Source organism: Oncorhynchus kisutch, linkage group LG13 (genome assembly GCF_002021735.2).
Source record: "Oncorhynchus kisutch isolate 150728-3 linkage group LG13, Okis_V2, whole genome shotgun sequence".
NCBI classification, from domain to species: domain Eukaryota; kingdom Metazoa; phylum Chordata; class Actinopteri; order Salmoniformes; family Salmonidae; genus Oncorhynchus; species Oncorhynchus kisutch.
This window is the reverse complement of record NC_034186.2, coordinates 72,618,685-72,634,791: the sequence shown is the minus strand read 5'-3', so window position 1 is coordinate 72,634,791 and position 16,107 is coordinate 72,618,685. Positions and strand designations below refer to the sequence as shown.

The window sequence follows — 16,107 nt, the reverse complement described above, 5'->3', positions numbered from 1 at the left end:
TATCCATACATCTCCATTATGGATAGATAGCTCTTCGTGTTGTTGTTTGTTATACAACTGAAAAGATGGGGGAAGTGTTTTATCCATACATCTCCATTATGGATAGATAGCTCTTCATGTTGTTGTTTGTTATACAACTGGAAAGATGGGGGAAGTGTTTTATCCATACATCTCCATTATGGATAGATAGCTCTTCGTGTTGTTGTTTGTTATACAACTGAAAAGATGGGGGAAGTGTTTTATCCATACATCTCCATTATGGATAGATAGCGCTTCATGTTGTTGTTTGTTATACAACTGAAAAGATGGGGGAAGTGTTTTATCCATACATCTCCATTATGGATAGATAGCTCTTCATGTTGTTGTTTGTTATACAACTGGAAAGATGGGGGAAGTGTTTTATCCATACATCTCCATTATGGATAGATAGCTCTTCGTGTTGTTGTTTGTTATACAACTGAAAAGATGGGGGAAGTGTTTTATCCATACATCTCCATTATGGATAGATAGCTCTTCGTGTTGTTGTTTGTTATACAACTGAAAAGATGGGGGAAGTGTTTTATCCATACATCTCCATTATGGATAGATAGCTCTTCGTGTTGTTGTTTGTTATACAACTGAAAAGATGGGGGAAGTGTTTTATCCATACATCTCCATTATGGATAGATAGCTCTTCGTGTTGTTGTTTGTTATACAACTGAAAAGATGGGGGAAGTGTTTTATCCATACATCTCCATTATGGATAGATAGCTCTTCGTGTTGTTGTTTGTTATACAACTGAAAAGATGGGGGAAGTGTTTTATCCATACATCTCCATTATGGATAGATAGCTCTTCGTGTTGTTGTTTGTTATACAACTGAAAAGATGGGGGAAGTGTTTTATCCATACATCTCCATTATGGATAGATAGCTCTTCGTGTTGTTGTTTGTTATACAACTGAAAAGATGGGGGAAGTGTTTTATCCATACATCTCCATTATGGATAGATAGCTCTTCGTGTTGTTGTTTGTTATACAACTGAAAAGATGGGGGAAGTGTTTTATCCATACATCTCCATTATGGATAGATAGCTCTTCGTGTTGTTGTTTGTTATACAACTGAAAAGATGGGGGAAGTGTTTTATCCATACATCTCCATTATGGATAGATAGCTCTTCGTGTTGTTGTTTGTTATACAACTGAAAAGATGGGGGAAGTGTTTTATCCATACATCTCCATTATGGATAGATAGCTCTTCGTGTTGTTTACTGTGTTCCAATGTTCCCAGAAGTGATTTTATTCTATGGAATCTTCAGTTTCATTGAGCTGATTTCTGAAATGATGTTCCTTCTTTTTTCTTAGTGTATTTCTGTATTATTTTAGTGTTTCACCATCTTGAAGGCGGAAGCTAAGGTTTTCTGGGTCTCTGTGTTTTTGGTTGGATAGGTTTCTCATTTTCTTTCTTAGGTTTTTGCGTTCTTCATCAAACCATTTCTAATTGTTGTTAGTTTTCTAAATTTGATATGTTAGCTGATAGATCAAATATAGTGTTCAAGCATCCTATGGCTACTTTTACACCTTCACTATTGCAGGGAAACATTTTGTCCTGGAAATTGTCTAGGAGGGATTGGATTTGTTGTTGGCCAATGTTTTTTTTGTTTTCTACACTACCCTCCTTCCATCTATTTCTTAAAAGCATGTAGTTTGTTCAGCTTCAATGCCTTAGTTGAGTATTGCTCTGTTCAAGAAGATAGTGATTTTGCTGTGATCTGATAGGGGTGTCAGTGGGATGACTGTGATTGTTCCGAGAGACACTGGGTTGAGGTCAGTGATAAAGTAGTCCTATAGTACTACTGCCAGGAGATGAGCTGTAGGTGTACCTACAGTAGGAGTCCCCTCAAAGCCTACCATTGACTATGTCTAGACCCAGCGTGCAACAGAGCTGCAGGAGTTGTGACCTGTTTTTGTTGGTTGTTTTGTCAATTGTGTCTAGGGGGCATATTGGGAATGCTGTCACCTCCAAGTAGGTACTTGTCTCCCTGTCTGCTAAGAGTGTCGGGTTCTGGCTTTAGGTCGCCACAGACTAGTACATGTCTCTGGGCCTGGAAAGGGTTGATCTCCCCCTCTAGGATGGAGAAGGTGTCATCATTAATGTATGGGGGGAGACAGGTGTACCTGTGTACCACACAGGACAACCATTTTCTCTGAGATCATTTCCCTATTTATTTCCAACCAGATGTGAAATGTTCCTGTTTTAATTAATTGACTAGAGTGGGTTAGGTTATGTCTGATCTATACCAATTTTCTTTTTATCTCTCTCTCTCTTGCATGCTCTCCACTGCCAGCTCAACTCTCCTCTCTTCAACCCCCTTCCCCCACATCTCTCTCCCTCTCTCGCATGCTCTCCACTGCCAGCTCCACTCTCCTCTCTTCAACCCCCTTCCCCCACACCTCTCTCTCTCTCCCCAACTGCATGCGGCCATGCGCCTTCCCCTCCACCTAGTATCTGCAATGCGGTATACTCTGCACGGCAGGCTGTGATTGCTGGAAAAGGAGGTGGCTTCCAAAGAGAGCTCAACTCATCTTTCCCTCGCTCTCTCGCCCTCCCTCACTCTCACCTTACCCATCTATCTCAATCACAACAGTGTGCAGAATGGCACAAAAACGTCTCTCTGTACACTATATAACCTCCTATTTGTTTTAAGAGCAGTTCGTTAAAGGCTCCGACATGTTGCAGTATTGTGCATTTTAAGCAGCAATGGCAGTGTGGTGTGTTGAGTCACTGAATCAGCCATTGTAGTTCTAACATGTCAACTGTACAGGCTTTTAATGAGATTACTGTTCACTAGATGGATGGTGCTGTCTGACCCTGGGGCCCAGATTCATGGACCAGGGGTTTCAGACATACACACGCACACACACACGCACAGTTAATAGTTATTATTATGATGTTGCCATTTTACTGTGTAATTTACTTCACATTATATTTTGTTGTGTAGGTGGGAGGAGGAGTACACTGTCAGAGTGGACATGCAGCAGAAGATGGAAGACCTACAGGAGGTAACACTGTGTGTGTGTGTGTGTGTGTGTGTGTGTGTGTGTGTGTGTGTGTGTGCCTGGCCTCATATTGATTGATGCATAGGGGGTAAATGTCTGTTGATTTGCAGGGATAAGAACAAAACCATGTCAGCATATCAAACATGACAACAAGACATTACATTGAAATGTTTAGGAGCTCAATGCTTGTAGACACAAAGGCCCTCCTCACTGATCTATACACTAACTTAGGGCGCGGGGCCAGAGGCGCAGTGTTGTCTCTGACGCTGTGTCATCAGGTTCTGGTGGTGTTGACACATTTGACATTGCCCTGACGCATGCAAAACAACCTAATACAATTGCTCGGTTGAATAGTGTTCAAACCACTAACCTAATATGTATGTTGATAAACATCTAACATAATTGTACTGTAGGCTATGTATACATCCCTAACCTACTAGTTAGATGCTCCTCCCATGACGTTCGTCATCCGTGTTATAGAAAGCAGCTGACAGTCATGATCAGACAGCCAAATGGTTAACTATTTGAGGAACGGGTGGAGCTACTTACACACATTCAGCATGATTAATTACAGCAACAATATCAACTCCCCAAAATGGCCCCGTTTGTCCCCATCAGATAGTTACAGTGCCTTGCGAAAGTATTCGGCCCCCTTGAACTTTGCGACCTTTTGCCACATTTCAGGCTTCAAACATAAAGATATAAAACTGTATTTTTTTGGTGAAGAATCAACAACAAGTGGGACACAATCATGAAGTGGAACGACATTTATTGGATATTTCAAACTTTTTTAACAAATCAAAAACTGAAAAATTGGCCGTGCAAAATTATTCAGCACCTTTACTTTCAGTGCAGCAAACTCTCTCCAGAAGTTCAGTGAGGACCTCTGAATGATCCAATGTTGACCTAAATGACTAATGATGATAAATACAATCCACCTGTGTGTAATCAAGTCTCCGTATAAATGCACCTGCACTGTGATAGTCTCAGAGGTCCGTTAAAAGCGCAGAGAGCATCATGAAGAACAAGGAACACACCAGGCAGGTCCGAGATACTGTTGTGAAGAAGTTTAAAGCCGGATTTTGATACAAAAAGATTTCCCAAGCTTTAAACATCCCAAGGAGCACTGTGCAAGCGATAATATTGAAATGGAAGGATTATCAGACCACTGCAAATCTACCAAGACCTGGCCGTCACTTTAAACTTTCAGCTCATACAAGGAGAAGACTGATCAGAGATGCAGCCAAGAGGCCCATGATCACTCTGGATGAACTGCAGAGATCTACAGCTGAGGTGGGAGACTCTGTCCATAGGACAACAATCAGTCGTATATTGCACAAATCTGGCCTTTATGGAAGAGTGGCAAGAAGAAAGCCATTTCTTAAAGATATCCATAAAAAGTGTCGTTTAAAGTTTGCCACAAGCCACCTGGGAGACACACCAAACATGTGGAAGAAGGTGCTCTGGTCAGATGAAACCAAAATTGAACTTTTTGGCAACAATGCAAAACATTATGTTTGGCGTAAAAGCAACACAGCTCATCACCCTGAACACACCATCCCCACTGTCAAACATGGTGGTGGCAGCATCATGGTTTGGGCCTGCTTTTCTTTAGCAGGGACAGGGAAGATGGTTAAAATTGATGGGAAGATGGATGGAGCCAAATACAGGACCATTCTGGAAGAAAACCTGATGGAGTCTGCAAAAGACCTGAGACTGGGACGGAGATTTGTCTTCCAACAAGACAATGATCCAAAACATAAAGCAAAATCTACAATGGAATGGTTCAAAAATAAACATATCCAGGTGTTAGAATGGCCAAGTCAAAGTCCAGACCTGAATCCAATCGAGAATCTGTGGAAAGAACTGAAAACTGCTGTTCACAAATGCTCTCCATCCAACCTCACTGAGCTCGAGCTGTTTTGCAAGGAGGAATGGGAAAGAATTTCAGTCTCTCGATGTGCAAAACTGATAGACATACCCCAAGCGACTTACAGCTGTAATCGCAGCAAAAGGTGGCGCTACAAAGTATTAACTTAAGGGGGCTGAATAATTTTGCACGCCCAATTTTTCCGTTTTTGATTTGTTAAAAAAAGTTTGAAATATCCAATAAATGTCGTTCCACTTCATGATTGTGTCCCACTTGTTGTTGATTCTTCACAAAAAAATACAGTTTTATATCTTTATGTTTGAAGCCTGAAATGTGGCAAAAGGTCGCAAAGTTCAAGGGGGCCGAATACTTTCGCAAGGCACTGTACATCTGAAAGGCATTTGACGTCCTACTTCCAAATTGCATTGGTCACATACATATTAAGCAGATGTTATTGCGGGTGGAGATAAATATTGTAATAGTAATATCTAACAATTCACACAAATCTAAAGTAAAAGAATGGAGTAAAGAAATATACACTACCGGTCAGAAGTTTAAGAACACCTACTCATTCAAAGGACTTTTCTTTATTTTGACTATTTTTAGAATAATAGTGAAGACATCAGAACTATGAAATAACACACATGGAATCATGTATTAACCAAAAAAGTGTTAAACAAATCAAAATATATTTTATATTTGAGATTCTTCAAATAGCCACTCTTTGCCTTGATGACAGCTTTGCACACTCTTGGCATTCTCTCAACCAGCTTCATGAGGTAGTCACCTGGAATGCATTTAAATTAACAGGTGTGCCTTATTAAAAGTTCATTTGTGGAATTTCTATCCATCCTAATGCATTTGAGCCAATAAGTTGTGTTGTGACAAGGTAGGGGTGGTACACAGAAGATAGCCCTATTTGGTAAAAGACCAAGTTCATATTATGGCAATAACAGCTCAAATAAGCAAAGAGAAATGACAGTCTATCATTACTTTAAGACATGAAGGTTAGTCAATACGGAAAATTTCAAGAACATTGAAAGTTTCTTCAAGTGCAGTCGCAAAAACCATCAAGCGCTATGATGAAACTGTCTCTCATGAGGACTACCACAGGAAAGGAAGACCCAGAGTTACCTCTGCTGCAGAGAATAAGTTCATTAGGGTTACCAGCCTCAGAAATTGCAGCCCAGATAAATGCTTCACCAAGTTCAAGTAACAGACCCATCTCAACATCAACTGTTCAGAGAAGACTGTGTGAATCAGGCCTTTTTGCTGGAAAGAAACCACTACTAAAGGACACCAATAAGAAGAAGAGACTTGCTTGGGCCAAGAAACACGTGCAATGGACATTCGACCGGTGGACCGGTGGAAATTTGTCCTTTGGTCATTTGACATGTTTGGTTCCAACCGCTGTGTGGGTGAAAGGATGATCTCCGTATTTCCCTCCGTAAAGCAGGGAGGAGGAGGTGCTATGGTGTGGGGGTGCTTTGCTGGTGACACTGTCTGTGATTTATTTAGAATTCAAGGGGCATGGCTACCACAACATTCATCAGCGATATGCCTTCGCATCTGGTTTGCGCTTAGTGGGACTATCATTTGTTTGACCCAACATATGACCCAACACACCTCCAGGCTGTGTAAGGGCTATTTTACCAAGAAGGAGAGTGATGGAGTGTTGCGTCAGATGACCTGGCCTCCACAATTACCCAACCTCAACCAAATTGAGATGGTTTGGGATGAGTTGGAGTGCAGAGTGAAGGAAAAGCAGCCAACAAGTGCTCAGCATATGTGGGAACTCCTTCAAGACTGTTAGGAAAACATTCCAACTGAAGCTAGTTGAGAGAATGCCAAGATTGTGCAAAGCTGTAATCAAGGCAAGGGTTGGCTATTTGATCAATTTCAAATATAAAATCTATTTGGATTTGTTTAACAATTTTTGGTTACTACGTGATTCCATATTTGTTATTTCATAGTTTTGATGTCTTCACTATTATTATACAATGTAGAAAATAGTTTTTTTTAAATAAAGAAAAGCCCTTGAATGAGTAGGTGTTCTTAAACTTTTGGCCGGTAGTGTATAAATATTAGGATGAGCAATGTCCGAGTGGCATTGACTAAAAAACAGTAGATTAGAATACAGTATATACATATGAAATGAGTCAAACAGTATGCAAACATTTATTAAAGTGACCAGTGATTTCATGTCTATGTATATTGGACAGCAGCCTCTAAGGTGCAGGGTTGAGTAACCGGTTGGTAGCCGGCAAGTGATGGCTATTTAACAGTCTGATGGCCTTGAGATAGAAGCTGTTTTTCAGTCTCTTGGTCCCAGTTTTGATGCACCTGTACTCAATCAATCATTCAAATGTATTTATAAAGCCCTTTTTACATCAGCCGATGTCACAAAGTGCTATACAGAAACCCAGCCTAAAACCCCAAACAGCAAGCAATGCAGATGTAGAAGCATGGTGGCTAGGAAAAACTCGAAAGGCAGGAACCGAGGAAGAAACCTAGAGAGGAGCCAGGCTCTGAGGGGTGGCCAGTCCTCTTCAGGCTGTGCCGGGTAGAGATTATAACAGAACATGCCCAAGATGTTCAAACGTTCATAGATGAACAGCAGGATCATATAATAATCACAGTGGTTGCAGAGGGTGCAACAGGTCAGCACCTCAGGAGTAAATGTCATTTGGATTTTCATGGCCAATCTTTCAGAGTTAGATACAGCAGGTACGGTAGAGAGAGTTGAAAACAGCAGGTCCGGGACAAGGTAGCTCAACAGGTCAGGGTTACATATCCGCAGGCAGAACAGTTGAAACTGGATCAACAGCAGGTGGACTGGGGACAGCGGGTGAACTGGGGACCGCAAGGAGTCATCAGGCCAGGTAGTCCTGAGGCATGGTCCTAGGGCTCAGGTCCTCTGAGAGGAAAGAGAGAGTTAAAGGGAGCATACTCACACAGGACACCGGATAAGACAGGATAAATACTCCAGATATAACAGACTGACCCTAGCCCCCCGACACAAACTATTGCAGCATAAATACTGGAGGCTGAGACAGGAGGTGTCGGGAGACACTGTGGCCCCGTCCGATGATACCCCCGGACAGTGCCAACCAGGCAGGATATAACCCACCCACTTTGCCAAAGCACAGCCCCCACACGTCTAGAGGGATATCTTCAACCACCAACCTACTACCCTGAGACCAGGCCGAGTATAGCCCACGAAGATCTCCCATAGGGGACGAACCCGAGGGGGATGCCAACCCGGACAGAAAGATCACGTCAGTGGCTCAACCCACTCAAGTGACGCACCCCTCCTAGGGAAGGCATGGAAGAGCACCAGTAAGCCAGTGACTCAGCCCCCCGTAATAGGGTTAGAGGCAGAGAATCCCAGTGGAGAGAGGGGAACCGGCCAGGCAGAGACAGCAAGGGCGGTTCGTCGCTCCAGTGCCTTGCCGTTCAACTTCACACCCCTGGGCCAGACTACACTCAATAATAGGACCTACTGAAGAGATGAGTCTTCAATAAAGACTTACAGGTCGAGACTGAGTCTGTGTCTCTCACATGGATAGGTAGACCATTCCATACAAATTGAGATCCATGGGAGAAAGCCCTGCATCCAGCTGTTTGCTTGGAAATTCTAGGGACAATAAGGAAGCCTGCGTCTTGTGACCGGAAGTGCACTGCTCGCAACCGCAGGACTCTCCAGAGGGTGGTGCGGTCTGCCCAACGTATCACCGGGGGCACACTGCCTGCCTTCCAGGACACCTACAACACCCAATGTCACAGGAAGGCCAAAAAGATCATCTAGAACTTCAACCACCCGAGACACAGCCTGTTCACCTCGCTATCATCCTGACATCGCCTTCTGGACAATAGCGGGTGAACAGGCCATGGCTAGGGTGGTTGATGTCCTTGAAGTGCGGGCAGTGCACTTCCACAGTCCGGGCTGTAGCGGGCTGTGTTGGTGGCACTGTGTTATCCTCAAAGCAGGCGAAGAAGGTGTTTAGCTTGTCTGGGAGCAAGACGTCCATTTGGCTGGTTTTCCCTTTGTAATCCGTCATTGTCTGTAGACCCTGCCACATATGTCGCTGAAGTTGGAGTAGCAGTGGTTTTTAGCAGCATGGGTACTAGAGGTCGACCGATTTTATGATTTTTCAACGCCGATACCGATTATTGGAGGACCAAAAAGCCGATACCGATTAATCAGCCGATTTTTTTTATTTTATTTATAATAATGACAATTACAACAATACTGAATGAACACTTATTTTAACTTCATATGATACATCAATAAAATCAATTTAGCCTCAAATAAATAATGAAACATGTTCAATTTGGTTTAAATAATGCAAAAACACAGTGTTGGAGAAAGTAAAAGTGCAATATTTGCCATGTAAGAAAGCTAACATTTAAGTTCCTTGCTCAGAACATGAGAACATATGAAAGCTGGTGGTTCCTTTTAACATGAGTCTTCAATATTCCCAGGTAAGAAGTTTTAGGTTGTAGTTATTATATGAATTATATGACTATTTCTCTCTATACCATTTGTATTTCATTAACCTTTGACTATTGGATGTTCTTATAGGCAGATTAGTATTGCCAGTGTAACAGTACAGCTTCCGTCCCTCTCCTCGCTCCTCCCTGGGCTCGAACCAGGAACACAACGACAACAGCCACTGTGGGAGCAAGCTGTACATATAGGGCTGTAGAGCAAAGGTGTACATTAGACCACAAGAGGAAGATACACTTAGAGTGCATTTGCCATTCTGGTAAAAACAGGAAACCAAGAAATAACAGACGTAATGGCCAAAGCCATAAAATGCATTATGTTTAGGGTGAAATGCATTGTATTGTAAAGGACAGGAAACCAAAGTAAGGCCTTGAGAGCATAGGACAGCTGGACATACCAAGGTCAGAGGGACACACAAAGGAGGGGGTCAGCCAAATGACCAATGGATGGACTATAGACATAGGACATATATTTTTAGGACAGGAAGAGAAGAGACACATAGTCTACTAGTCCTAATAAGGACAGACATACCAAAGAACACACCAAGCTAAACATAAGGGGCCCATAGGATAAGTTGGGCATGTATTATTTTTGGGACATGAAGAGGTCCTGTCACCATTATAACTTAACTAAAAGCAGATATGGGCGTGAACAAGCAGGAAGCACAGATTGAAAGATAATGGTGGCAGATGGACTGAGGGAAGTAACTTCATTTGCATGTGGGATGGACTCATATGTTGTATGTGTATAAATACAGAGCCAGTGCTCTGGAAAAGGGTGTGTTCCGCGGACCATCTAGGCTTCTGATATGTTTGTATTAAAAGCCTATGATGAATTCACAAGTTCTTGTAAGTGTTATATTTTGTAACGATCCTCCACGACACCACCCTCGAAGCAGCGTTACCCATGCATAGCAAGGGAAACAACCACTCCAAGGCTCAGAGCGAGTGATGTTTGAAACGCTATTAGCGCGCGCTAACTAGTCAGCCATTTCACTTCGGTTACACCAGCCTCATCTCGGGAGTTGACATGCTGGAAGTCATAAACAGCGCAATGCTTGACGCACAACGAAGAGCTGCTGGCAAAACGCATGAAAGTGCTGTTTGTATGAATGTTTATGCGCCTGCTTCTGCCTACCACTGCTCAGTCAGATACTTAGATACTTGTATGCTCAGTCAGATTATACGCAACGCATGACACGCTAGATAATATCTAGTAATATCATCAACCATGTGTAGTTAACTAGTGATTATGATTGATAATTTTAATGCTAGCTAGCAACTTTTTTTTATTTTTTTATTTTTTATTTTGGCTTACTGCATTTTGGCTTACTGCATTCACGTAACAGGCAGTCTCCTTGTGGAATGCAACAAGAGGCAGGTCGTTATTGCGTTGGACCAGCGGCCGTCGTGGTATTGGCTTGAGGGGGAATGTACACGGCTGTGAGCATAACTGAAGAGAATTCTCCTGGTAGGTAATACAGTCTGCATTTGATTGTGAGGAAATCTAGGTCTGATGAACAAAAGGACTTGAGTTTCTGTACATTATCACAATCATACCATAAGTAGTTAATCTTGAAACATACACCCCCGCTTTCTTCTTCCCGGAGAGTTCTCTATTTCTGAGTACACGATGTACTGAGAACCCAGCTGGCTGTATTGACCGGGACAGTATATCCGGAGAGAGCCTTGATTCCGTGAAACAGAGTATGTTACAGTCCCTGATGTCTCTCTGGAGGAGATCCTCGCCCTGAGCTCGTCTACTTTATTGTCCAGGGACTAAACATTAGTGAGTAATATACTCGGAAGCGGTGGATGGTGTGCACTCCTCCTGAGTCAGACTTGAAGTCTACACTTCTCCGATGGCGGCATCTTGTAGCAGCCTCTGGGATAATTTCAAATGCCCTGGGGGTTACGAACAAAGGATCCAAATGGGGAAAGTCGTATACCTGGTCGTAATGCTGGTGAGGTACCACCACAATGATATCCAAAAGTTTTTTCCGTCTGTAAGAAATAACACACAAAAAAAGGGGACATCTACCTAACCCAGTTAGACAGGCTCTGTTGAGCCAACAGGAGACCACATGGCATGCAGCAAAGTTCCACTTTACATTCAACTATCCATGCAGAACAATGTACAAGAGTTACACAAAGAAACACTCAGGGATGAGTCAAGTCAAGTTACCCTATTTCATTTGCACCACAGACACAATCAACTTATGTCAAGACATACCTCAGGAAGAAGTTCTGCAAAATATTATGGCTAGTAGTTTATGGAATCAAATACTTCAGAGAAAAGAGGGAGAATTAGATCAACAATATGATCCAAGGCACTTGTGAGATTAAGTAGGCAGGCTCCAGTTTCAACTTCCACCTGACTGTGCTGCTGCTCCAGTTTCAACTGTTCTGCCTTATTATTATTCGACCATGCTGGTCATTTATGAACATTTGAACATCTTGGCCATGTTCTGTTATAATCTCCACCCGGCACAGCCAGAAGAGGACTGGCCACCCCACATAGCCTGGTTCCTCTCTAGGTTTCTTCCTAGGTATTGGCCTTTCTAGGGAGTTTTTCCTAGCCACCGTGCTTCTACACCTGCATTGCTTGCTGTTTGGGGTTTTAGGCTGGGTTTCTGTACAGCACTTTGAGATATCAGCTGATGTACGAAGGGCTATATAAATAAATTAGATTTGATAATCTGTGTATGTACTGTATGTTTGTGTGTTGTACTTTGGATTTGTAGTAAGACTTAGGGTAAGAACATCTATCCTTACACTGTAAAGAATATATAATCATCATGGACAGATTATAGTTGTACTTTGGATTTGAAGTGCGATTTGAGTCAAGATTTATATTATATTTTACTGTTTGGCCCTACCCTGAGATGGTCAATATAGAATGTTTTACTGTTTGGCCCTACCCTGAGATGGTCAATATAGAATGTTTTACTGTTTGGCTCTACCCTGAGATGGTCAATATAGAATGTTTTACTGTTTGGCCCTACCCTGAGATGGTCAATATAGAATGTTTTACTGTTTGGCTCTACCCTGAGATGGTCAATATAGAATGTTTTACTGTTTGGCTCTACCCTGAGATGGTCAATATAGAATGTTTTACTGTTTGGCCCTACCCTGAGATGGTCAATATAGAATATTTTACTGTTTGGCCCTACCCTGAGATGGTCAATATAGAATATTTTACTGTTTGGCCCTACCCTGAGATGGTCAATATAGAATATTTTACTGTTTGGCTCTACCCTGAGATGGTCAATATAGAATATTTTACTGTTTGGCCCTACCCTGAGATGGTCAATATAGAATATTTTACTGTTTGGCTCTACCCTGAGATGGTCAATATAGAATATTTTACTGTTTGGCCCTACCCTGAGATGGTCAATATAGAATATTTTACTGTTTGGCCCTACCCTGAGTTGGTCAATATAGAATGTTTTACTGTTTGGCTCTACCCTGAGATGGTCAATATAGAATGTTTTACTGTTTGGCTCTACCCTGAGATGGTCAATATAGAATGTTTTACTGTTTGGCTCTACCCTGAGATGGTCAATATAGAATGTTTTACTGTTTGGCCCTACCCTGAGATGGTCAATATAGAATGTTTTACTGTTTGGCCCTACCCTGAGATGGTCAATATAGAATATTTTACTGTTTGGCCCTACCCTGAGTTGGTCAATATAGAATGTTTTACTGTTTGGCCCTACCCTGAGATGGTCAATATAGAATGTTTTACTGTTTGGCCCTACCCTGAGATGGTCAATATAGAATGTTTTACTGTTTGGCCCTACCCTGAGATGGTCAATATAGAATGCTTTACTGTTTGGCCCTACCCTGAGATGGTCAATATAGAATGTTTTACTGTTTGGCCCTACCCTGAGATGGTCAATATAGAATGTTTTACTGTTTGGCCCTACCCTGAGTTGGTCAATATAGAATGTTTTACTGTTTGGCCCTACCCTGAGATGGTCAATATAGAATGTTTTACTGTTTGGCCCTTCCCTGAGTTGGTCAATATAGAATGTTTTACTGTTTGGCCCTACCCTGAGATGGTCAATATAGAATGTTTTACTGTTTGGCCCTACCCTGAGATGGTCAATATAGAATGTTTTACTGTTTGGCCCTACCCTGAGTTGCTCAATATAAACTCAGCAAAAAAAGAAACGCCCCTTTTACAGGACCCTGTCTTTCAATGATAATTAGTAAAAATCCAAATAACTTCACAGAGCTTCATTGTCAAGGGTTTAGACACTGTTTCCCATGCTTGTTCAATGAACCATAATTAATGAACATGGAACGGTCGTTAAAACACTAACAGCTTACAGACGGTAGGCAATTAGGGTCACAGTTATGAAAACCTAGGACACTAAAGAGGCCTTTCTACTGACTCTGAAAAACACCAAAAGAAAGATGCCCAGGGTCCCTGCTCATCTGTGTGAATGTGCCTTAGACATGCTGCAAGGAGGCATAAGGACTGCAGATGTGGCCAGGGCAATAAATTGTATGTATAACGTAGAACAACACCTACACAGGATCGGTACATCCGAACATCACAGCTGCGGGACAGGTACAGGATGGCAACAAAAACTGCCCGAGTTATACCAGGAACGCACAATCCATCCATCAGTGCTCAGACTGTCTGCAATAGGCTGAGAGAGGCTGGACTGAGGGCTTGTAGTTCTGTTGTAAGGCAGGTCCTCACCAGACATCACTGGCAACAATGTTGCCTATGGGCACAAACCCACTGTCGCTGGACCAGACAGGACTGGCAAAAAGTGCTCTTCACTGACGAGTTGCGGTTTTGTCTCACCAGGGGTGATGGTCGGATTCGCGTTTATCGCCGAAGGAATGAGCATTACGCCGAAGCCTGTACTCTGAAGCAGGATCCATTTGGAGGTGGAGAGTCCGTCATGGTCTGGGGCAGTGTGTCACAGCAACATCGGACTGAGCTTGTTGTCAATGCAGGCAATCTCAACGCTGTCCGTTACAGAGAAGAGATCCTGCTCCCTCATGTGGTATACTTCCTGCAGGCTCATCCTGACATGACCCTCCAGCATGACAATGCCAACAGACATACTGCTCATTCTGTGTGTGTTTTCCTGCAAGACAGGAATGTCAGTGTTCTGCCATGGCCAGCGAAGAGCCCAGATCTCAATCCCATTGTGCACGTCTGGGACCCCCAGAAATGTCAGGGAACTTGTAGGTGCCTTGGTGGAAGAGTCGGGTAACATCTCACAGCAAGAACAGGCAAATCTGGTGCAATCCATGAGGAGGAGATGAACTGCAGTACTTAATGCAGCTGGTGGCCACACCAGATACTGACTGTTACTTTTGATTTAAACCCCCCCCCCCCCCCCCCCCCCTTTGTTCAGGGACACATTATTCCATTTCTGTTAGTCACATTTCTGTGGAACTTGTTCAGTTTATGTCTCAGTTGTTGAATCTTGTTATGTTCATACAAATATTTACACATGTTAAGTTTGCTGTAAATAAACGCAGTTGACAGTGGAAGGACGTTTCTTTTTTTTGCTGAGTTTATAATCTGGCCTTATCCAGAAAGTAGGGGCTGAGCTGGTTTGCAGGATGTGTGTGAGTGGTGGGGTTGTGTGTGTGTGTTTGTGCAGGCCTGCGTGCGTTTGTGTGTGTGAGTGTACCTGTGTGCATGGACATGCATCTCATGATTATGTGTGTTTTTGTTTGTAGGACCTCCAGGAGAGCGAGGGCTGTCAGGATGAGTTGGCTGTCAGAGTGCAGCAGCTGAAGGCTGAACTGGTGCTCTTCAAAGGCCTCATGAGCAACGTGAGTCTACATCCACAAAGTTCCTCTCAATTTGCACCTTCTCTTATCCAATTGTATTGGTCACATACACATGGTTAGCAGATGTTATTGCGAGTGTAGAGAAATGCTTATGCTTCTAGATCCGACAGTGCAGCAGTATCTAACAGGTAATATCTAACAATTCCCCAACAAAACCTAATATCTAACAAATTCCACAACAAAACCTAATACACACAATCTAGTAAAGGAATGGGATAATAATATATAAGTATAACATATATGGATGAGCAGTGACAGAGCGGCTAAGATGCAATAGATAGTGAAGGACACAGTACACAGTATATACATATGTGATGTGTAATGCGAGATATGTACACATTCTTAAAGTGGTATTATTAAAGTGACTAGTGTTCAATTTATTAAAGTGGCCAATGATATCAAGTCTGTAGGTAGGCAGCAGCCTCTCTGTGCTAGTGGTGGCTGTTTAACAATCTGATGGCCTTGAGATAGAAGCTGTTTTCCAATCTCTCTGTCCCAGATTTGATGCCCCTGTACTGACCTTGCCTTCTGGATGGAAGCAAGGTGAACAGGCAGTGCCTTGGGTGGTTGTTGTCCTTGATGATCTTTATGGCCTTCCTGTGACATCGGGTGTTGTAGGTGTCCTGGAGGGCAGGTAGTTTGCCCCCGGTGATCCGGTGTGCAGACCGCACCTCCCACTGGAGAGCCCTGCGGTTGTGGGTGGTGCAGTTAGTGTACCAGGCGGTGATACAGCCCGACAGGATGCTCTCAATTGTGCACCTGTAAAAGTTATTGAGGGTTTTCAGTGATAAGCCAACATTTTTTCAGCCTCCTGAGATTTGCCAAAAGTAGGGCGGGGGAGGGCCTTGTATGCATTGCAGAAGT

At 42.8% G+C, this 16,107-nt stretch overlaps 1 protein-coding gene across 1 annotated transcript in view; it reads left to right on the top strand.

Moving 5' to 3' along the window:
• LOC109883108 (intermediate filament family orphan 1-like) overlaps window positions 1-16,107 on the top strand; it is a 41,857-nt gene that overhangs the window by 7,795 nt on the left and 17,955 nt on the right. Inside the window, exons 2-3 of the mRNA XM_031787214.1 lie at window positions 2,978-3,038; window positions 15,130-15,225. Coding sequence (XP_031643074.1) covers window positions 2,978-3,038; window positions 15,130-15,225 — 157 coding nt within the window. The remainder of the gene's footprint in view (window positions 1-2,977; window positions 3,039-15,129; window positions 15,226-16,107) is intronic.